This window comes from Lupinus angustifolius, chromosome LG07 (assembly GCF_001865875.1).
Source record: "Lupinus angustifolius cultivar Tanjil chromosome LG07, LupAngTanjil_v1.0, whole genome shotgun sequence".
NCBI lineage: Eukaryota > Viridiplantae > Streptophyta > Magnoliopsida > Fabales > Fabaceae > Lupinus > Lupinus angustifolius.
Genome location: NC_032015.1, coordinates 2,108,289 through 2,124,175, shown reverse-complemented (window position 1 = coordinate 2,124,175; position 15,887 = coordinate 2,108,289). Strand labels below are relative to the sequence as shown.

At 30.5% G+C, this 15,887-nt stretch overlaps 2 protein-coding genes and 1 long non-coding RNA gene across 6 annotated transcripts; 2 read left to right on the top strand and 1 right to left on the bottom strand.

The window, feature by feature from the left end:
* On the top strand, positions 968-3,677 carry LOC109351677 (SNF1-related protein kinase regulatory subunit beta-3-like). Of its 4 annotated transcripts, none has more exons than XM_019593231.1 (3): positions 968-1,091; positions 2,916-3,012; positions 3,086-3,677. In XM_019593231.1, exons 2-3 carry the CDS (start codon positions 2,986-2,988, stop codon positions 3,395-3,397), a joined length of 339 nt encoding a protein of 112 aa, XP_019448776.1. In that variant the 5' UTR covers positions 968-1,091; positions 2,916-2,985; the 3' UTR covers positions 3,398-3,677. The 4 variants fall into 4 exon arrangements, with proteins under 4 accessions (XP_019448776.1, XP_019448777.1, XP_019448779.1 ...); XM_019593232.1 differs by having other exon boundaries at positions 971-1,114; XM_019593234.1 differs by having other exon boundaries at positions 991-1,008.
* LOC109351683 lies at positions 1,110-1,780 on the bottom strand. Its single transcript, XR_002108266.1, has 2 exons — positions 1,696-1,780; positions 1,110-1,654 (listed from the first exon to the last, which is right to left on the bottom strand). It is a non-coding gene; the product is annotated as an uncharacterized LOC109351683 (long non-coding RNA).
* Positions 6,895-9,310, top strand: LOC109351666 (high affinity nitrate transporter 2.4-like). The gene is made up of 3 exons (XM_019593206.1): positions 6,895-7,729; positions 8,032-8,147; positions 8,640-9,310. Exons 1-3 carry the CDS (start codon positions 6,917-6,919, stop codon positions 9,304-9,306), a joined length of 1,596 nt encoding a protein of 531 aa, XP_019448751.1. The 5' UTR covers positions 6,895-6,916; the 3' UTR covers positions 9,307-9,310.

The window sequence follows — 15,887 nt, the reverse complement described above, 5'->3', positions numbered from 1 at the left end:
AATTGTGGGAACATGTTTATATAAATCTATCAACAATATTTGTCTAGTAGTATGATGACTTACTATATCTCTAAAATGACCAAAATGTCAATTGTTTAATTTATGGGAGCAACACGTGTTCAGAGACATTACACACCCTGAAAATGATTATTTTCTTACTCAAAAAAATTGAAGGTATACAACAAAAAAAAGTTAAAATATTATCTCCCTATACTAATTTATATTTGACATCACTTTAATTTATTATAACTACATATACAAATTTAAAGTAATTTATATTTGTACATTTTTATAGAATTTATTTAAAAAATACTATATATCATGAAAATAATTTAAAAATATTATGTGTCAAACTCATAATATGAGGTAATTGTTCATAAACTTTTAATCCTACATTTTGTATTACATTGTATATTTGATTTTAATGTAGTAAGTTAATAAAAAAATTACTCAAACACTATTAATTTTATTAAATAAATTTTATATTCATTAATGCATTAATGATTTATTAATACTTTAACATACTCAAGTTGAATATACAAAAATCATTCAATGTATTGTACCTTACTTTTTCTAAAGTGTTCCAAATGTTGAAATTTGACATTATTTTTGTGAATTGATAGAAATAATTTTCTTTTTCACAAATGTTTTCATACCATTTTTATGAAAATTTTATAGGACGAGCATTAGTTATTGGTGGATAATCTATCATTTATATATTAAATTTTTGATAGTATGATTTTTAAATCAAAATTAAATTTATTAATAAATAATAAGAAAATCGAGAGTAAATTTTTTAGGTGGGCAAAAAACACCCCACCTAACAATGATTACAAAATGAACAAACAAGTAAGGGCAAAATACAAGATGAAGTGTTAGCTTCTTATTGGCCCAACTATTATATTTTTTTAAGGAAAAACATTATTATTTTTGGTAAGATGGATTATTATTATTTATTTTGAATAGAGGAATTTATCGTCACTCACTCACTCCTCCATCGCAATTAGGGTATGCTCCTTCACACCATCATTTCCGTTCCGATTCATCTCGTTTCTCGATTTTCTCGCTAATTCCCAATATATCGCGACGCGGTACGATATTTTGTTTTGTATATGTAATCTACTATCTTCTTTCAATGTACTATTTTCTGGTAAATATCCTCCATGTTAGGAGTTTTGTTACCTTTTTCTGTTTCATAGGGTTTTGTGTGTTTTGTTTTGTTTCAATTTGGAAAAATAATTAGTTATTTGTGCCCTTGTACAGTGTACTCTGTTTTCAGTTTTTTGGTTGTATAGGTGCAATAGTTGGATTGTATTTTGATTCTATAATATGAATTGCATATTTGTTTATGAGCATGCTTGATTTGTGTTTAAAATCTATGAAATTGAATCGAAGTAACAATTTGGGGAAAGATATTATTGACAGAAAGAAATGCCATTATAGACATAGAGGAGTACTTTATTAATGTTCTATAAAAAAGATTTTGCAATTTTGAATGTAAAAGTATAGCTTGATTGTGGGTTAGGTGGTAGTATTTTCCAACTAGTTTCATATGTATTATGTATTGCATTTAGTGGTTGGCTGATTCGGCAAAATCATCAATGCTGTTTTAAGTGCAATTGGTTGTCTCCGTTTGTTTTAGCGTATTGTAGCACTGTCAAACTTGAACAACATAACCTGCATTGGCAGTGGCACCTTCTGTTTTTTGAAGTTGCCCACATGATTGTGGCTTGTAATCTCGACATCTATATCTTACCTTATTTGTACTCATGCAGCTTCTTAATGAGACTATAATCTGGAAATATCCAGTTTTGGACTTTTGGTTATTGATGAGAATTCCAGTGTCAGCATACAATTATGGTTAAACTTTAGTGTATGCCATGGTTAAAGAGTTTAGCTTATCTTATTGTACCATAGCAGGATTGCAATGACTCGATAATGTTGTATCATAAATCATGTTCATTCACAAAACATTGATCTCTAAATCATTCCTAATCGTTTCACACTTTCGCCTTTGGTTTTTTTTGGCCTCCCTTTGGCTCTAGAAATTGGACTCACCTCCATTTGTTGTGAATTACATTCATTAAAAATGGTAAGTAGGGATTCAGTTCATTTACTGGCGGGTATGTTGTCTACAGGTGAGTGCCATTTTTTATCTACATCAAATTCCTCTTTACAAATATTAGTTAGGTTGAGAAAAGGTTGAATTTGTGTCAGCAAATATGAATCTCTTCATGATTTGATCCCTGAGTCAGTTTCTTTACTTTGGTCCATGTTTTGAGTGAAGTACTTTATATACAAGTTATGCCAAAGTGATACATCGAAAGATTTTTGGATGATAAAAAGCCGTGGAGATCGACAACCATCCTCTCAGCTCATGAACTAGTGCCATTAATAATTTATTTTGTGAGATTATTTTTCTCATGCTGACATGAATATCATAAATTTCTGTTCATCTTTTGGGGTGGGAATGTTTTTGGAGGTGGGGTTGGCCAATGGATAATATTGCAAATATGATATATGTGGAAGATTGGTAAAGAGATAAGTTCAAAAATTCTCTGAATTAGATGCACTTTACCATTTGTTCTGTGGTACTGGTGGAACTGTAATTACTGAATTTGACTTTTAATTTGTTATGTTATCCATTAAGAATGGTCCACCTTGATGGTGATATTACCCCTTGCACAAAGGCTTTATGCCAATAAAATGCATCTGTGCTCATCTACATACACGCCTTTTGCCATTAGCGAGAACATCTAATGCATTTGGTTAGTGAGTTTGACATATATGCAGAGTTCATGTTTGAATGATGTTGAACTACTTTTGTATGTTTTATGAATGACACATTTCTTGTTTCCTTATATTTACGAATAGGTATGCATCTTTATAACACACCACTTTTGCTCTTTCTTCAGACATATTGGAATCTCAGTTGTGCTCCATTTGATGAGTTCATGCTGAAAGCGATTGGGTTTTAATTCCAAGATGAGCAACTCTCATGCTGAAAATCTAGTAAGTGATCATTCTTTAGAAGTACATGAATTATCTGTCAGATGTAGGTCTAAAAGATACAATCTATTTGCAGGAAGAACCAACTGTTAAGGGATTTGAAGTTCCCAACTCTCCCGATTCCAGTTACAATAACGTGTACATTGGCAATGAAGACGAGGCACGCGATCCACCTATGGTCCCTTTACATTTACAACACACCTTGCTTAGCTATCCTGCAAATAGTGACAATTCAGGAAGTCTTCCACTGCCTCAGAATGTGATTCTAGATCATCTGTATATTGAGAACAGAGAGTCCTCAAGATCTGTTGTGGCATTGGGACATACCCATCGCTTTCGTTCTAAATATGTTACAGTCGTGCTTTACAAACCAGTCCAAAGAAGTTGAAATACAACTTTTTGAATGCATATTGAAAAACCTTTGCAATTGTTGTTTTGTAATGGTTTATTGTAGACTTGGAGTCTTGGATAATTTAGTGAACTTTAGATTGTTGGTTACTTTACTATACATTTGTTGCAAATTCATTTTAAACATTAGGATGGCATTGGGATAAATTACAGTGTAATTTTTCCCACAAATAGGAAACATATATGAGCGTTAAATTGATGTACTGCATTATTTAAGTGTCATCAATGAAAAATATCGATTATTCATTTATTTTTGTCAACTTGAAGGCCGTGTACTTTTCCGTTAATAGAAAGTCTATTAATTTCTTAATGCAATAATTAGCCTGTACTTTATTGCCTTTTATTTATAAAGGGGTCCTGGAGTTCCACCTGATTTACTGTAAATTTATTTCTCATCATTATTTGTATTCAACCCCTCTTATTTTTATAAGAGAAGAGCAAAAAAATAATTTACATTATCATTTTATTTATCATTGACTTTTAAATATAAATAATAAAAATAAATGGTATATAATATAATAATTATATATGAATTTTTATACTTATTCTTTTTATAATATCACTTCCACACAGATTAAATGATATCAAATATTATTAATTTGTATATAGTTTGTCAAAATTGTCGATGAAACTAAATTACTTTGAGGTCATATCTTATGACAAGTACATCAGAAGCATATGAAAAAAATATTTTTTATTTATGTTGTATAAAAAACAACATAAAAAACATAAAAATATGTCATATTTATCATTTGAATATAATTATACAACATTTTTACCCTTTACTAGAAAATAATAAGAATTTATCTCTCTTGCAGATGATTTTTAATGTTACTGTCATCGTCTGCATTGTCAAACTTTAAACTGAGTATGAAAGGCCTATTAATTAAAATACTTGGTGATGATATGACATGAGAAACAATATTACTTTTGGTATAAACGACACATACATGTACATGTTGTTTGAAAACCTAAAACAAAACATTAACAATTCATGAAACATTTGCTATAACAGAGACACATGTATAAGCCATCCATTCTTTAATACTTGGTAGCAAAGAACTGAGAAGAAGTCTAATGAAAGATAAGTAGGATTAATTATCGGTCGTTGGATTGTGTTTAAATGAATGAATGAGATAGGGAATTAAATTAACTTATCACTCCTCATATCAACAAATACATGTCACTGGTATTTATTGTAAGAATTTAATATGTATAAATTGATTGTAAGTAAATCATCTGCTATTGATTTAATAACTATTATTGACTCTTAAATAAAAGTAATGGTGGATGATGGATGATGTATGGACAATGTAAGTATAGATATTTTAAACTCTTATTATAATGAAACATTAAATATATATTTTTATACATCTTTTGTGATGGAGAATGTTAACATGCTATAGTTGGATGAGTCTATTTAGATTACAGTAAAGTTAGACGCTTCATAGAAAAAGTATCACAGCCACATACCTATCTAGCGATATCTTGTGGCATTTAACAAGCGAAGCAACTCTAAGAGCTAGTGAAAGGGTAACTTTGGTTCCTATCATATACTTTCAGTGCCCATCAAATGATGCAGTTTTTTTCAACTACAAAACCAAAAAGTGACAGTTTAGACCTTTTTTTTATACTAATTTTCATTTAAAAATAAACACGTAAGTCTATCACGCTCCCTTTTCAATTTGTATTAGTTAACTTCTTCACTTAGTACTTTTTTGTATAGGATACATTGTGATTCTCTACCATCTGAGTTTGCTATTAAATCCCAATATGTTAGTTTACCATTGGTAATAATATTTTTGATTCATATGAGCAACCATCAACCCGAAAGAAATTAGTTCCTTACACAAAAAGATGAGAAGATAAAAAAAAAATATTTTTCATAAATTTTAAATTCTTAAAATGTATATAAATCCACTCACGTGAAAGTATAAGATGAAGGTATCATTTGAGCTATGGTGATTTTCTTTTTGTAAGAGCTATTGTGATTATCTCTTTTAATTTTCATTTGAAATACACATTATTTGAGCTAGAAAAGAACTAAAATATCTATACAGACTTCACAACATACTTACCAAATTTAAAAAAAGAAATTATAAGGTGATATATGATTGTTAAGGTGAATGGTTGAAGTGAATGAAATTGAGGTTTAAGTATCACCCACAACAAATATTAACATACAAATATTTGCCGATAAAATAATAAGTACATTATTTCAAAAAAATTATAACTAATATCCTTTACTATGTTTTTAACCTTTACCAAATAAAGTGTTCTTTTTCATTTGGTATGTTAAAGCCACTTTAATTGATTGATTTTCATCCCGCTTTGCCATATCAAGGCCTAGATTATAATATGATTAATGTTATTTCTAGAATTTAAGTTGATATTAAAGTTGGATATCTTCAGTTTTGAAAAATAACTAAGAAAATGTGTTTTCTTTAATTTGCGGCAGAGGTAACCAACTAGTAGTACTTGTCAACCATGTCTAGTTGGATTAGACAATTAAGCTTATTTTTAATTTCAAATTTTGAATCAGAATAAGTAATAAATTTGGTCAAATGCTGTCACACTCGGAAGCAGAACAAAGTTCCACCGTCATAAGAACATAACACTGTACTTTTAAATATTCTTTTAAGTTGGAGTTTTCAGAGTTATTTTTGCTTATATTTATTTTTCTTTTTCAAACTTTAACATAATGTTTATTATTATTTTGTATAACTAAAAATAAGAGTAAGTTTATTGACATTTTTTAAATTTTAGTTTAACTATACCCATTGTCCCTCATGTTAAAACAATATACTCATTTTCCTTTTTCCCTAAGATCCATTTAAGAAAAATCAAATATTTTAAAATAATAAAATATACTTATGAAATAATTTTGAAATTTTTGATTTCAGTTATATATAAATTATAAATTAGAAGTGGTTTGTTTATGATAAAAAATGACGAGATGATTTCTATAAATGTAAGTTACTAAATATGCATTGTTACTCTATTGTTAATTGTCTATATATTGTGAATAAACCATTATCCTACATAATATAAGTAGTGATTTAGGGTTTGTAACAAGAGCTACAGAATAAAGTTTTTACATTGTTAACGTATCATCTATCAATGGTAATTAATAAATCAAGGGTGAATGATTAACTGATAGTATAAAAATTATTTACACTATCAGTATATACATATTAAATCTTCGTAGTAATGTGTATGAAGAATTGAGTAGGTGTGATATATGAACCTTTGGGATATACAATAGGCTCTTTCTCATTCACTATCTATATGCGGCGAAATGGATTATGTCTTAACAATTTGTTATTCAATTATTCAACTTATCACCTATCCTTTGGGAACCCCATTGGCTCTTACCAATTACTCTTTACATTAATGTCAATGCCTTCCCCTTAATATAAATACACCACTCTCTCTCTCTCTCTCTTTCACAATTCAATTAACTCTCTACTTCAATAATCATTGTTAAGATCTTCTAACAATGGCTCATGAAATTGATGGATCTCCAGGAAGCTCCATGCATGGAGTAACTGGAAGAGAACAAACTTTTGCATCCTCAGTTGCTTCTCCAATGGTTCCAACTGATACAACAGCTCATTTTGCTTTACCAGTTGATTCTGAACACAAAGCCAAAGTTTTTAAACTCTTCTCCTTAGCCAACCCACACATGAGAACATTCCACTTATCTTGGATATCTTTCTTCACATGTTTTGTCTCAACTTTTGCAGCAGCCCCTCTTGTCCCCATCATTCGTGACAACCTTAACCTCACCAAAATCGACATTGGAAATGCCGGTGTTGCTTCTGTCTCAGGCAGCATTTTCTCCAGGCTTGTAATGGGTGCAATTTGTGATCTATTGGGCCCTCGCTATGGCTGTGCCTTCCTCATCATGCTCACTGCACCAACCGTGTTTTGCATGTCATTTGTGAAAGATGCTGCTGGTTATATAGCAGTTAGGTTCATGATAGGGTTCTCATTGGCAACTTTTGTTTCATGTCAATATTGGATGAGTACTATGTTTAATAGTAAGATTATAGGGCTTGCAAATGGAACAGCAGCAGGGTGGGGTAACATGGGTGGTGGGGCCACTCAGCTCATAATGCCATTGGTTTATGAGTTGATTAGAAGGGCTGGGGCTACACCCTTCACTGCATGGAGGATTGCTTTCTTTATCCCTGCTTGGTTACAAGTCATCATGGGGATCTTGGTCTTAACCCTAGGCCAAGATTTGCCTGATGGGAACCTTGGTGCCTTACAGAAGAAGGGTGATGTTGCTAAAGACAACTTCTCCAAGGTTAGTATGCTTCATCTATATCCATGTTTCAGAACACAATTAAAAGACCAATTTTTTTATTTTGACAAGTTATAATATGATGGATTTTTTGAAATCTACAGATAAAAGATGAAAAGTTAGTGAAATAAAGATGGTCTATCTGAGATATACAAATAACACTATTCTTAAAAGAATTTTGTTGGAATATACTACCTCATCTTATATATAGTAATTTTTGTTTGCAATATTGAGGGGTGAAAACATCCATCACACATGCTCAACTAATTTGTGATTTACTCAATTTATAATTTTGTGTTTTTCAGGTGTTATGGTATGCTATAACAAATTACAGGACATGGGTTTTTGCCCTTCTCTATGGGTACTCCATGGGAGTTGAATTAACCACTGATAATGTCATTGCTGAGTATTTCTATGACAGGTTAGCTAAGCTCTTTTAAGCTCAAGCCTCAACGCATTGATTATTGCACAATGAAAATAATCATCTCACCATCACTTCTTATGAGATCAAATTGTCTCCGATTCATGTTTCCTTCTACGTGTAAAATACAAAATACAAAATAAACTTAATAACACTAAACAAAATACAAAATAAACTTAATCTAAATTTAGAGGATTTTTTTAACCAATCATAAATCCTTCTCACATCAAATAACACATAAAGTAGGGCATCTAATTTTATTCCATTTATCACATCTTTTTTTACATATACTTAATATTTGCAATCAGTAATTACATACTTTTACTTCAAAACAAGAATCATATCTAACTGATAAATGAATATAAAAGTGGATGCTTAGAAAAGTGATGTAAAAATATTTTTACCAACACAATTATATGTTGTTAAATTTGTATTTTCTTACTAACTTTCTAAGATTAATAAACCTTATGATAACTAATCAATATTAAACAGGTTCAATCTGAAGCTACACACAGCTGGAATGATTGCTGCTACATTTGGAATGGCAAACTTGGTTGCTCGTCCCTTTGGTGGATATGCTTCTGATGTAGCAGCTCGTTTATTTGGCATGAGAGGCAGACTTTGGACCCTATGGATCCTCCAAACCTTAGGAGGAGTTTTCTGCATATGGCTTGGCCGTGCCAATTCTCTTCCCATTGCAATCTTGTCTATGATTCTCTTCTCTGTTGGAGCACAAGCTGCATGTGGTGCAACTTTTGGCATCATTCCCTTCATCTCAAGAAGATCTTTGGGTATCATATCAGGTCTAACTGGTGCCGGTGGAAACTTTGGTTCTGGTTTGACCCAGTTAGCTTTCTTTTCAACAAATAAGTTCTCAACATCAACAGGTTTATCATTGATGGGTATCATGATTGTGTGTTGCACTCTTCCTGTGTCTCTTGTTCATTTTCCACAGTGGGGTAGCATGTTCCTTCCTCCTTCAAAAGATGCTAATAAATCTACTGAGGAGTATTATTACACTTCTGAATGGAATGAGGAAGAAAGGAAGAAGGGGTTGCACCAGAATAGTCTCAAGTTTGCAGAGAATAGTCGTTCAGAGAGAGGCAAGCGTGTTAGTTCAGCACCAACACCATCAAATACAACTCCAACCCATGTTTGATTAACTAAGTCTATTTCATTTACATGGTGAGAAATTCTTATATGATGTTTGGTTAAGAAAAGGTTAAGCTTATAATAGTTTCTCATGTGAAGTGAATCCTCAAAAAAAAAGTCCAAGCTTTAAGGCCCTACACCCTAATAAGATGAACAACGTACGGAGATGGATTCACTGGTTGAATAAGAATATTTTTTATTTTCAGAAAAAAAGTTGAAGTTTTGGTGTGAATGATGTCACACCAATTCTAATTTGTATAACTATAGAGGAATTTGCAAAAGTGATGTAATTAAATAAATAATTTATCCAGTTTTAAACTTCCTTGTGCAGTCAAATTATTCATCGATCTCATAATATATTAATAGGTATTGTTCTAAGTGAAAAAAGTTGGAATCATTATAAGAGAGCTTATGAATTAAATATCATGTCGTACCCATTTTTTAATCTTACACTTATACGAAGTGAAGAATATAATAATAATAATGAAGTTAGATAGTATGAAGAAATTGAATATTCTGGATCTTATGATATGGGTAAGTGGGACAAAGATATAGATTCAGGTGGGGGAGGTGTTTGCTAGTGCTGGTATAGGTCCACACAGATCTCAGTGATGAGTAACTACTGATTTTTTTGTTTCCCAAGTGTATTCTCGTATGGGAGACAATCATGTCCATCTAATTCTACTAGTCGATATTTTTTTCATCTGCAAGACTTGAATCAAAGACCTTGCTTAAAGGAAATCAAGCATGTTGCACTTGAACTAACCCTCGTTGGTAACTACTAATTTTTTTTGATGATATTCTATTAATTATATGGAATCAATAATTAAGTAGATATTTTATTTCCCAACTCAATTATTGTAGAGTTGCTATATATTTATATATAGTTATGCTTAAATGGCGTCAAAGTTGCAACTATATATTAAATTGGCTCATCTGAGGGAAAAATTGACTTGATTTTTTTTCCAGCAAAGTAAATTATATTAAAAAGGGAGTATGAGGAGTACCCCCAACAAAAAGAACCATTCAAAAATGTTGAGTTAGACAAGGTGTTATGTAACTTTAGTTCAACTATATAATCTCTCATTCTGAATCTTGATTTCAACAAGACCATATATAGTGCAGAGGATGTGTGGCATTTGAACTGGACAGACACAGTTTAATCGTGTTTAAGATAAAAATTGAAGTCTTATTTATTAGCAACATAGGCTTTTCTCTCTCATGAGGTATCTAGTACTATTTTACACTTAATTTTAAAGATTAAAATGTCATTATAAAATATTGCATGGTATTACACATTTAATTTTTATATATTTTATTTTTTAAAATTAGAATATATTTATTGTGTTCGATGTACATTATATTATAATTTTTGTGTATTTATGATAATGTTCGATTTAATGTGAAAGATGTAGTTAATTAATATGTTGGTGGTGGTTTTTTATGATTATATAGTTTTTTTTGTAAATATTAAATAATGTTAAGGATAAAACATGAAGTGAAAATTACACCATGGTGAAAGTTACATTGTATTTTACATTTATATATAGTATAGAAGTATAGATAAGTATAATAATATAATTGTCATTTCATTTTGTTTTTTGATTTATTTTATACAACACTTTCCATTCTTCATTAATAAAGACGAGTCTGACTCTAAAAGGATTAAGGAGAATGATGAAAAAGACTTGATTGTTGTTATTTTAACTAATCAAAATGGAAAGGGGACACAAGTATGAAAATTCATCATTTTGAACCAATGGCAAATACTATAAAAACAACACATTATGTTGTTATTTTTTTGAACTGCAGGAACATAAAATTGACACAATATGAGTAGGGTAATATAATTCTCTTTCTCATAGTGTCCTAAATCCAAATCCCAACTAACACATTCGAAGTGAACAAGAATAGAAAAGCAAAGTTGCATGAACTACATTTGAGATTGAAACAAAATAATAATAAGATTTTTAAAGAACAAAAAGTTAACCATTTTTATTAAGATAATCAAGATATAAAATATCCATCAATTTACTATACATTTGACAAAGTTTCATCCAATACTAACTAAAATGTTTCCCCTATTTGTGGGTTTTCCCAAGCATCAACATCTATAGTTAAGTAAACAAGAATTACAGAACAATTTAGAAGAAATGCACCATCATGAAAACATAAAAGACTAATCTACCCCATCTACTCCTCCATAAAGATAACAATTAATCAATTGACAGATGAACCACCTAGTTAAAAGCCACACTTGATATATATATGAAACAGTTATCCATCAATAACAAGGCCTCTTCATTCCACAACAGAATTAACTACCAGATTTATGAAAATTCAGCTAGCATCAACAAAGACATATTTATGGGAAAAAATGAAGAAAAAATCTTAATGTGAGAGAAGAACAGAAGTGATATAGAAGTGATATAGTGTGTCCTGTTCTATCCACCAAGAAATGGTTGTTTATTTACTTATATTTTATGAACTTAAATAAAATAAAGCATGTTTTTGAACAATTTCTCTTCTAATAAATTAAACTAATTATATATATATTGTTCTTTATCTTTTATTTTTATACACATCTCTAAAAATTCATCTAAAATCCAGAGGATAGCTTAAAGTTATAACAATTTAGTTGTTAAAGTAACATTATTTACTAGATGTATACAAATAAATAATAGATGGTCCAACTTTTTACGAGTGTACAAATTTCTTTATGTATATTGAATTGCCTTAAATATAATAATTCATGTTTTTGGCTTGCAAGGAAGTGAAGTAAATGCACTTGTTATTTATTTTGATTTTATTTGAAGCTAATTGACAGGTGAAAAATTAATATTTTCGCACTATTACATTTTTAAGTAATGACTTCTCCAAGTACACAATACCTAAACAAATAAATGGGTTAGAAGCATTTCAGACTTTATCTAACTGAACTATACAAATATTGGCAGCTTCATATTGTACCACTCGCCTTAAAGTATCATATGCAATTCTCTTTATATTTTCTTGATGTTCTATATATAAAATATGTTAAATATAGAAACAAAATCATATATTTAGTTTTTGAATATAATATTCATGTCAGTGTAAAGATTAAAAGATGGTTAATAAATCATCCATGTGTATTAGTTTTATTTAAAATTAAATGCGAGGAATACATACATCTTTTTCTCTTTGTTTTTATCTTATATAGTATTTGTTGGGTTTATTCAAGTGTGAAGTCTCATATTGGATATGCTTGGAGGAGGGAAAAAGTTTATAAGTAAGAAAGACAAATGAAACTAATGCCATAAGGTTTTGGGTCAAGATGCAGTGTCAAACCCACTTATATGCTTTTTTCACTTAGTCCATGGAAGAATGTTATAACTCATAGATGAAGATCTTCCAACAAGTGGTTGGAGGATCCCTAATCGTAGTGTGGTCCAACAGTATTTTACTTTTATAAATTTGATGTGCATGTTAGCCAATTGCTCCAAATGGCAGAGTTAAGGAAGTTTTGAAATGGGAGGGGAGGTGGGGTTGATGTTCTTTAAATTCCCTTAAAACCTCACAACTTATACAGATTGGACAGCAGTTATATCATCTACTAAATAAACATCATCTCATTTATCATCACTTAATTATTGGCCCCAACAAAATAATAAGGTATTAAATAGCATGTTGGTTCATATTGTTCTTAAGAGAAATTTTTTCACAATTTATGGATGGGGAGAAAGCTACTGCCCCAAATGATGATTCATCAATTGTTTTTATCATGTTTCTGTAGGTTACCTGCCAATTTAATGTCAGCTAAAGAATATAGCTATTGTCATAAATCATTAGATATAAACCTTGCCCCTCCATTTTTTAATAACTTTCTTTTCTAGGATAAATAATAAATAGAAAGAAATGAGTATAATTATTATAGAAACCTAAAGACAAGTTTTTTTTATAGTAAATTACATTTCTTAATATTAAAAGATGGACATGTCATACTTCCATATTTTTGTGCGGTAATAGCAAGAGTATTTCTTTATCTTTTGTATAAGACTAATCTCTTTTGGGGTGTGTAAGTGCAGCTCCCAACAAGTGTCACTCACAGAAATCGAACTTTTAACTTTTTGGTCATCCTGGGATCTAACGGGGCCGTACTAATAAAAACAATTTCCCTTGAAATCAAACCCTGCTTAATTGCATACAAAAGGAAGATATTACTTGGATTTGAGGGCAAACAATAGGACTATTTTGACAGAGTGATATAACATGAACTCACGAGCATCCTCACTTGATTCACATATGAAAAGAGCACCAACCCTGCCAAACTCTCTTCCCACCACAACCCCAAAGTTAAGTTGTAATGCCAATGACCTGTGCATATCTGCATTATCAACAATTCACGAGCCTATTTAAGGCACTTAGCTTCAACCCCCTTGACACAACAATCTAATATAAAACCACTTCTAATCTTCTCATTTTTCATACAAAAATCTAAGAGATTTATTAATGTCTACTACAAATATTTCCCTTATGTTCCTTTACCTCCTCCTTTCACTATATTCTCTTGACATGATCATGGCTGCAAGGATCATTCCTAGAAGTGCTCCTAGCACAGTTACAAGACCACTTATTTTATCTGATGCTGAAACATATTTGAAGCCAAATGTGGATCACAAGCAAAAATTCATCCAAGGGAGACAATTCAAGAATTGCTTACCAAAGGGGTTTAGGCATAACTCAACTCCAAGCAGATTCGTGAACTATAACACTTTAGGCTCAAGTGGGTGTTCAGGAATACCTTCACCTAAACCTTGAACTTGAGAATGCTTTGTTCATTGGAAGACGCTTGACATGTTTGTATATGGCCTTTTCAGATCATAATAGTTGAAAGATGATAAAATCGTATGTTTTTTTGCTTTGCTTATAGCTCATTCTGATTGATATATTAACTATTACAATTTTGAGTGATATGTTAGTGTCCTTTTCCTGTTATGTGTATAGCTCAATGTTAAGACATTGACCAAACATTAGAGGGAGAGATAATGTAGCATATCAAGTACTATATGGTATGATATCCCAAGTAATGTACAATGTCCTGGTCTAGTGGAATATCTATGTACTCTACATCTTTCAAACTAGTTGTTTTTGGTTTTTGATGTGTTTGGGTAACCGAAAACTTTTCATTGTAAAATAAAATAAAATATCCAGAGCAGTATATTATATGAGGCTAATTGTCTAAATTTCACTTGGAACCTTATTACTACTCTCACAACTCTGTTTCCTATTTTAGAAACTTATACATTAACTTATGTAACATAAGTAGAAATTGCAATGGATAAGATCTACTACCCGTAAATATCTGGTTCCCTTCTTTAACCTATATATCGCTTACTGAATTTCATATAATGTATATCTGAGTTTGTTGTTAAAAAGTCATGTTACTCTTATAGTAATAATATAAAATGTGACGAACCATATATTACGAAGTATCGTGCACCATGTAACTATGGTCCTATCTCTTGAAAACTAAGTTCACTGCTGACCCCCCTCAATTGATGTAGGGTCTGAGTAAATGCATAGTATTTACATATTCTGCAACATAATCATCGATGTCTTCATCCTTGGTCTCGGAGTTTTTTGTACTCTTCATCTACAAACAAATTAGGTCAAAATTGGTGATAAGAAACACACTAAGCTGATATCATGAACAAGTCAAAATCTTAAGTTAAGGGACACAGAGTGCATATGAACATTACAGTTTCCTTCCTTTATGTTTTTCTATCTTATTCCTTTTGGTTTTCTATGTTTGCACTCATGAATATGGTTTTGTCAAAGTAAGTCATTTATGGTGAGAGTAAGGATTAATTCTTATGCTTGAGATCGTGTTAACCCTCAAATTCAGAGAAAAGAATTCTCTCTGATAATGGAAAAGCAAGTTATTGATTCTACAGGCTTACCATATTGTATTTAAGGAATAAAATTGTCAATGTAAAATAAAATTCTCTTTATTTTTTTTATATACTTCTTTCTCTAGTAATGTGAAGTATCCTCACCCCAAATTTAGATAGTTGGATGATCAAGGATATTAGGAGAAGAAGATTTAAAAGATATAACTCAATATTATAAATCCAAAAATGAGGTTGAATTTCTAAATCTCAAAAGTCTAGTCTCAAAAAGCTTGATTGAATCATTAGACAATTAAAAGGGTTTTAATTACATGAAAATGAGAATTAATCGAATTAAATTCATTATTGTATTCTAATTTTGAAAATGTAATATCATCTAAAAAGTTAGATTAAAACTTCTTCCATCATATAAAACTGACATATACCCTTTTTGTTTTATGATCATGAGAAATTAGAAGTTAATTTGTCAATAGTATGTAACTCTAATTAATCTTACCACATTGATCTTCAACATTAGTTGAGAATGATAATAAATGAATAATCATTCTCATAATTATTACCATACTGCTTTTATTTTCTTATTTCAGACTTAATTTATAGATGTGGTTTAGATAATCACTATTTGCACTTAATCAGGATTCAACAATATCATCTTTCTTGATTTAAAATATTACATTATCAGTTGACATAATCCATGCAT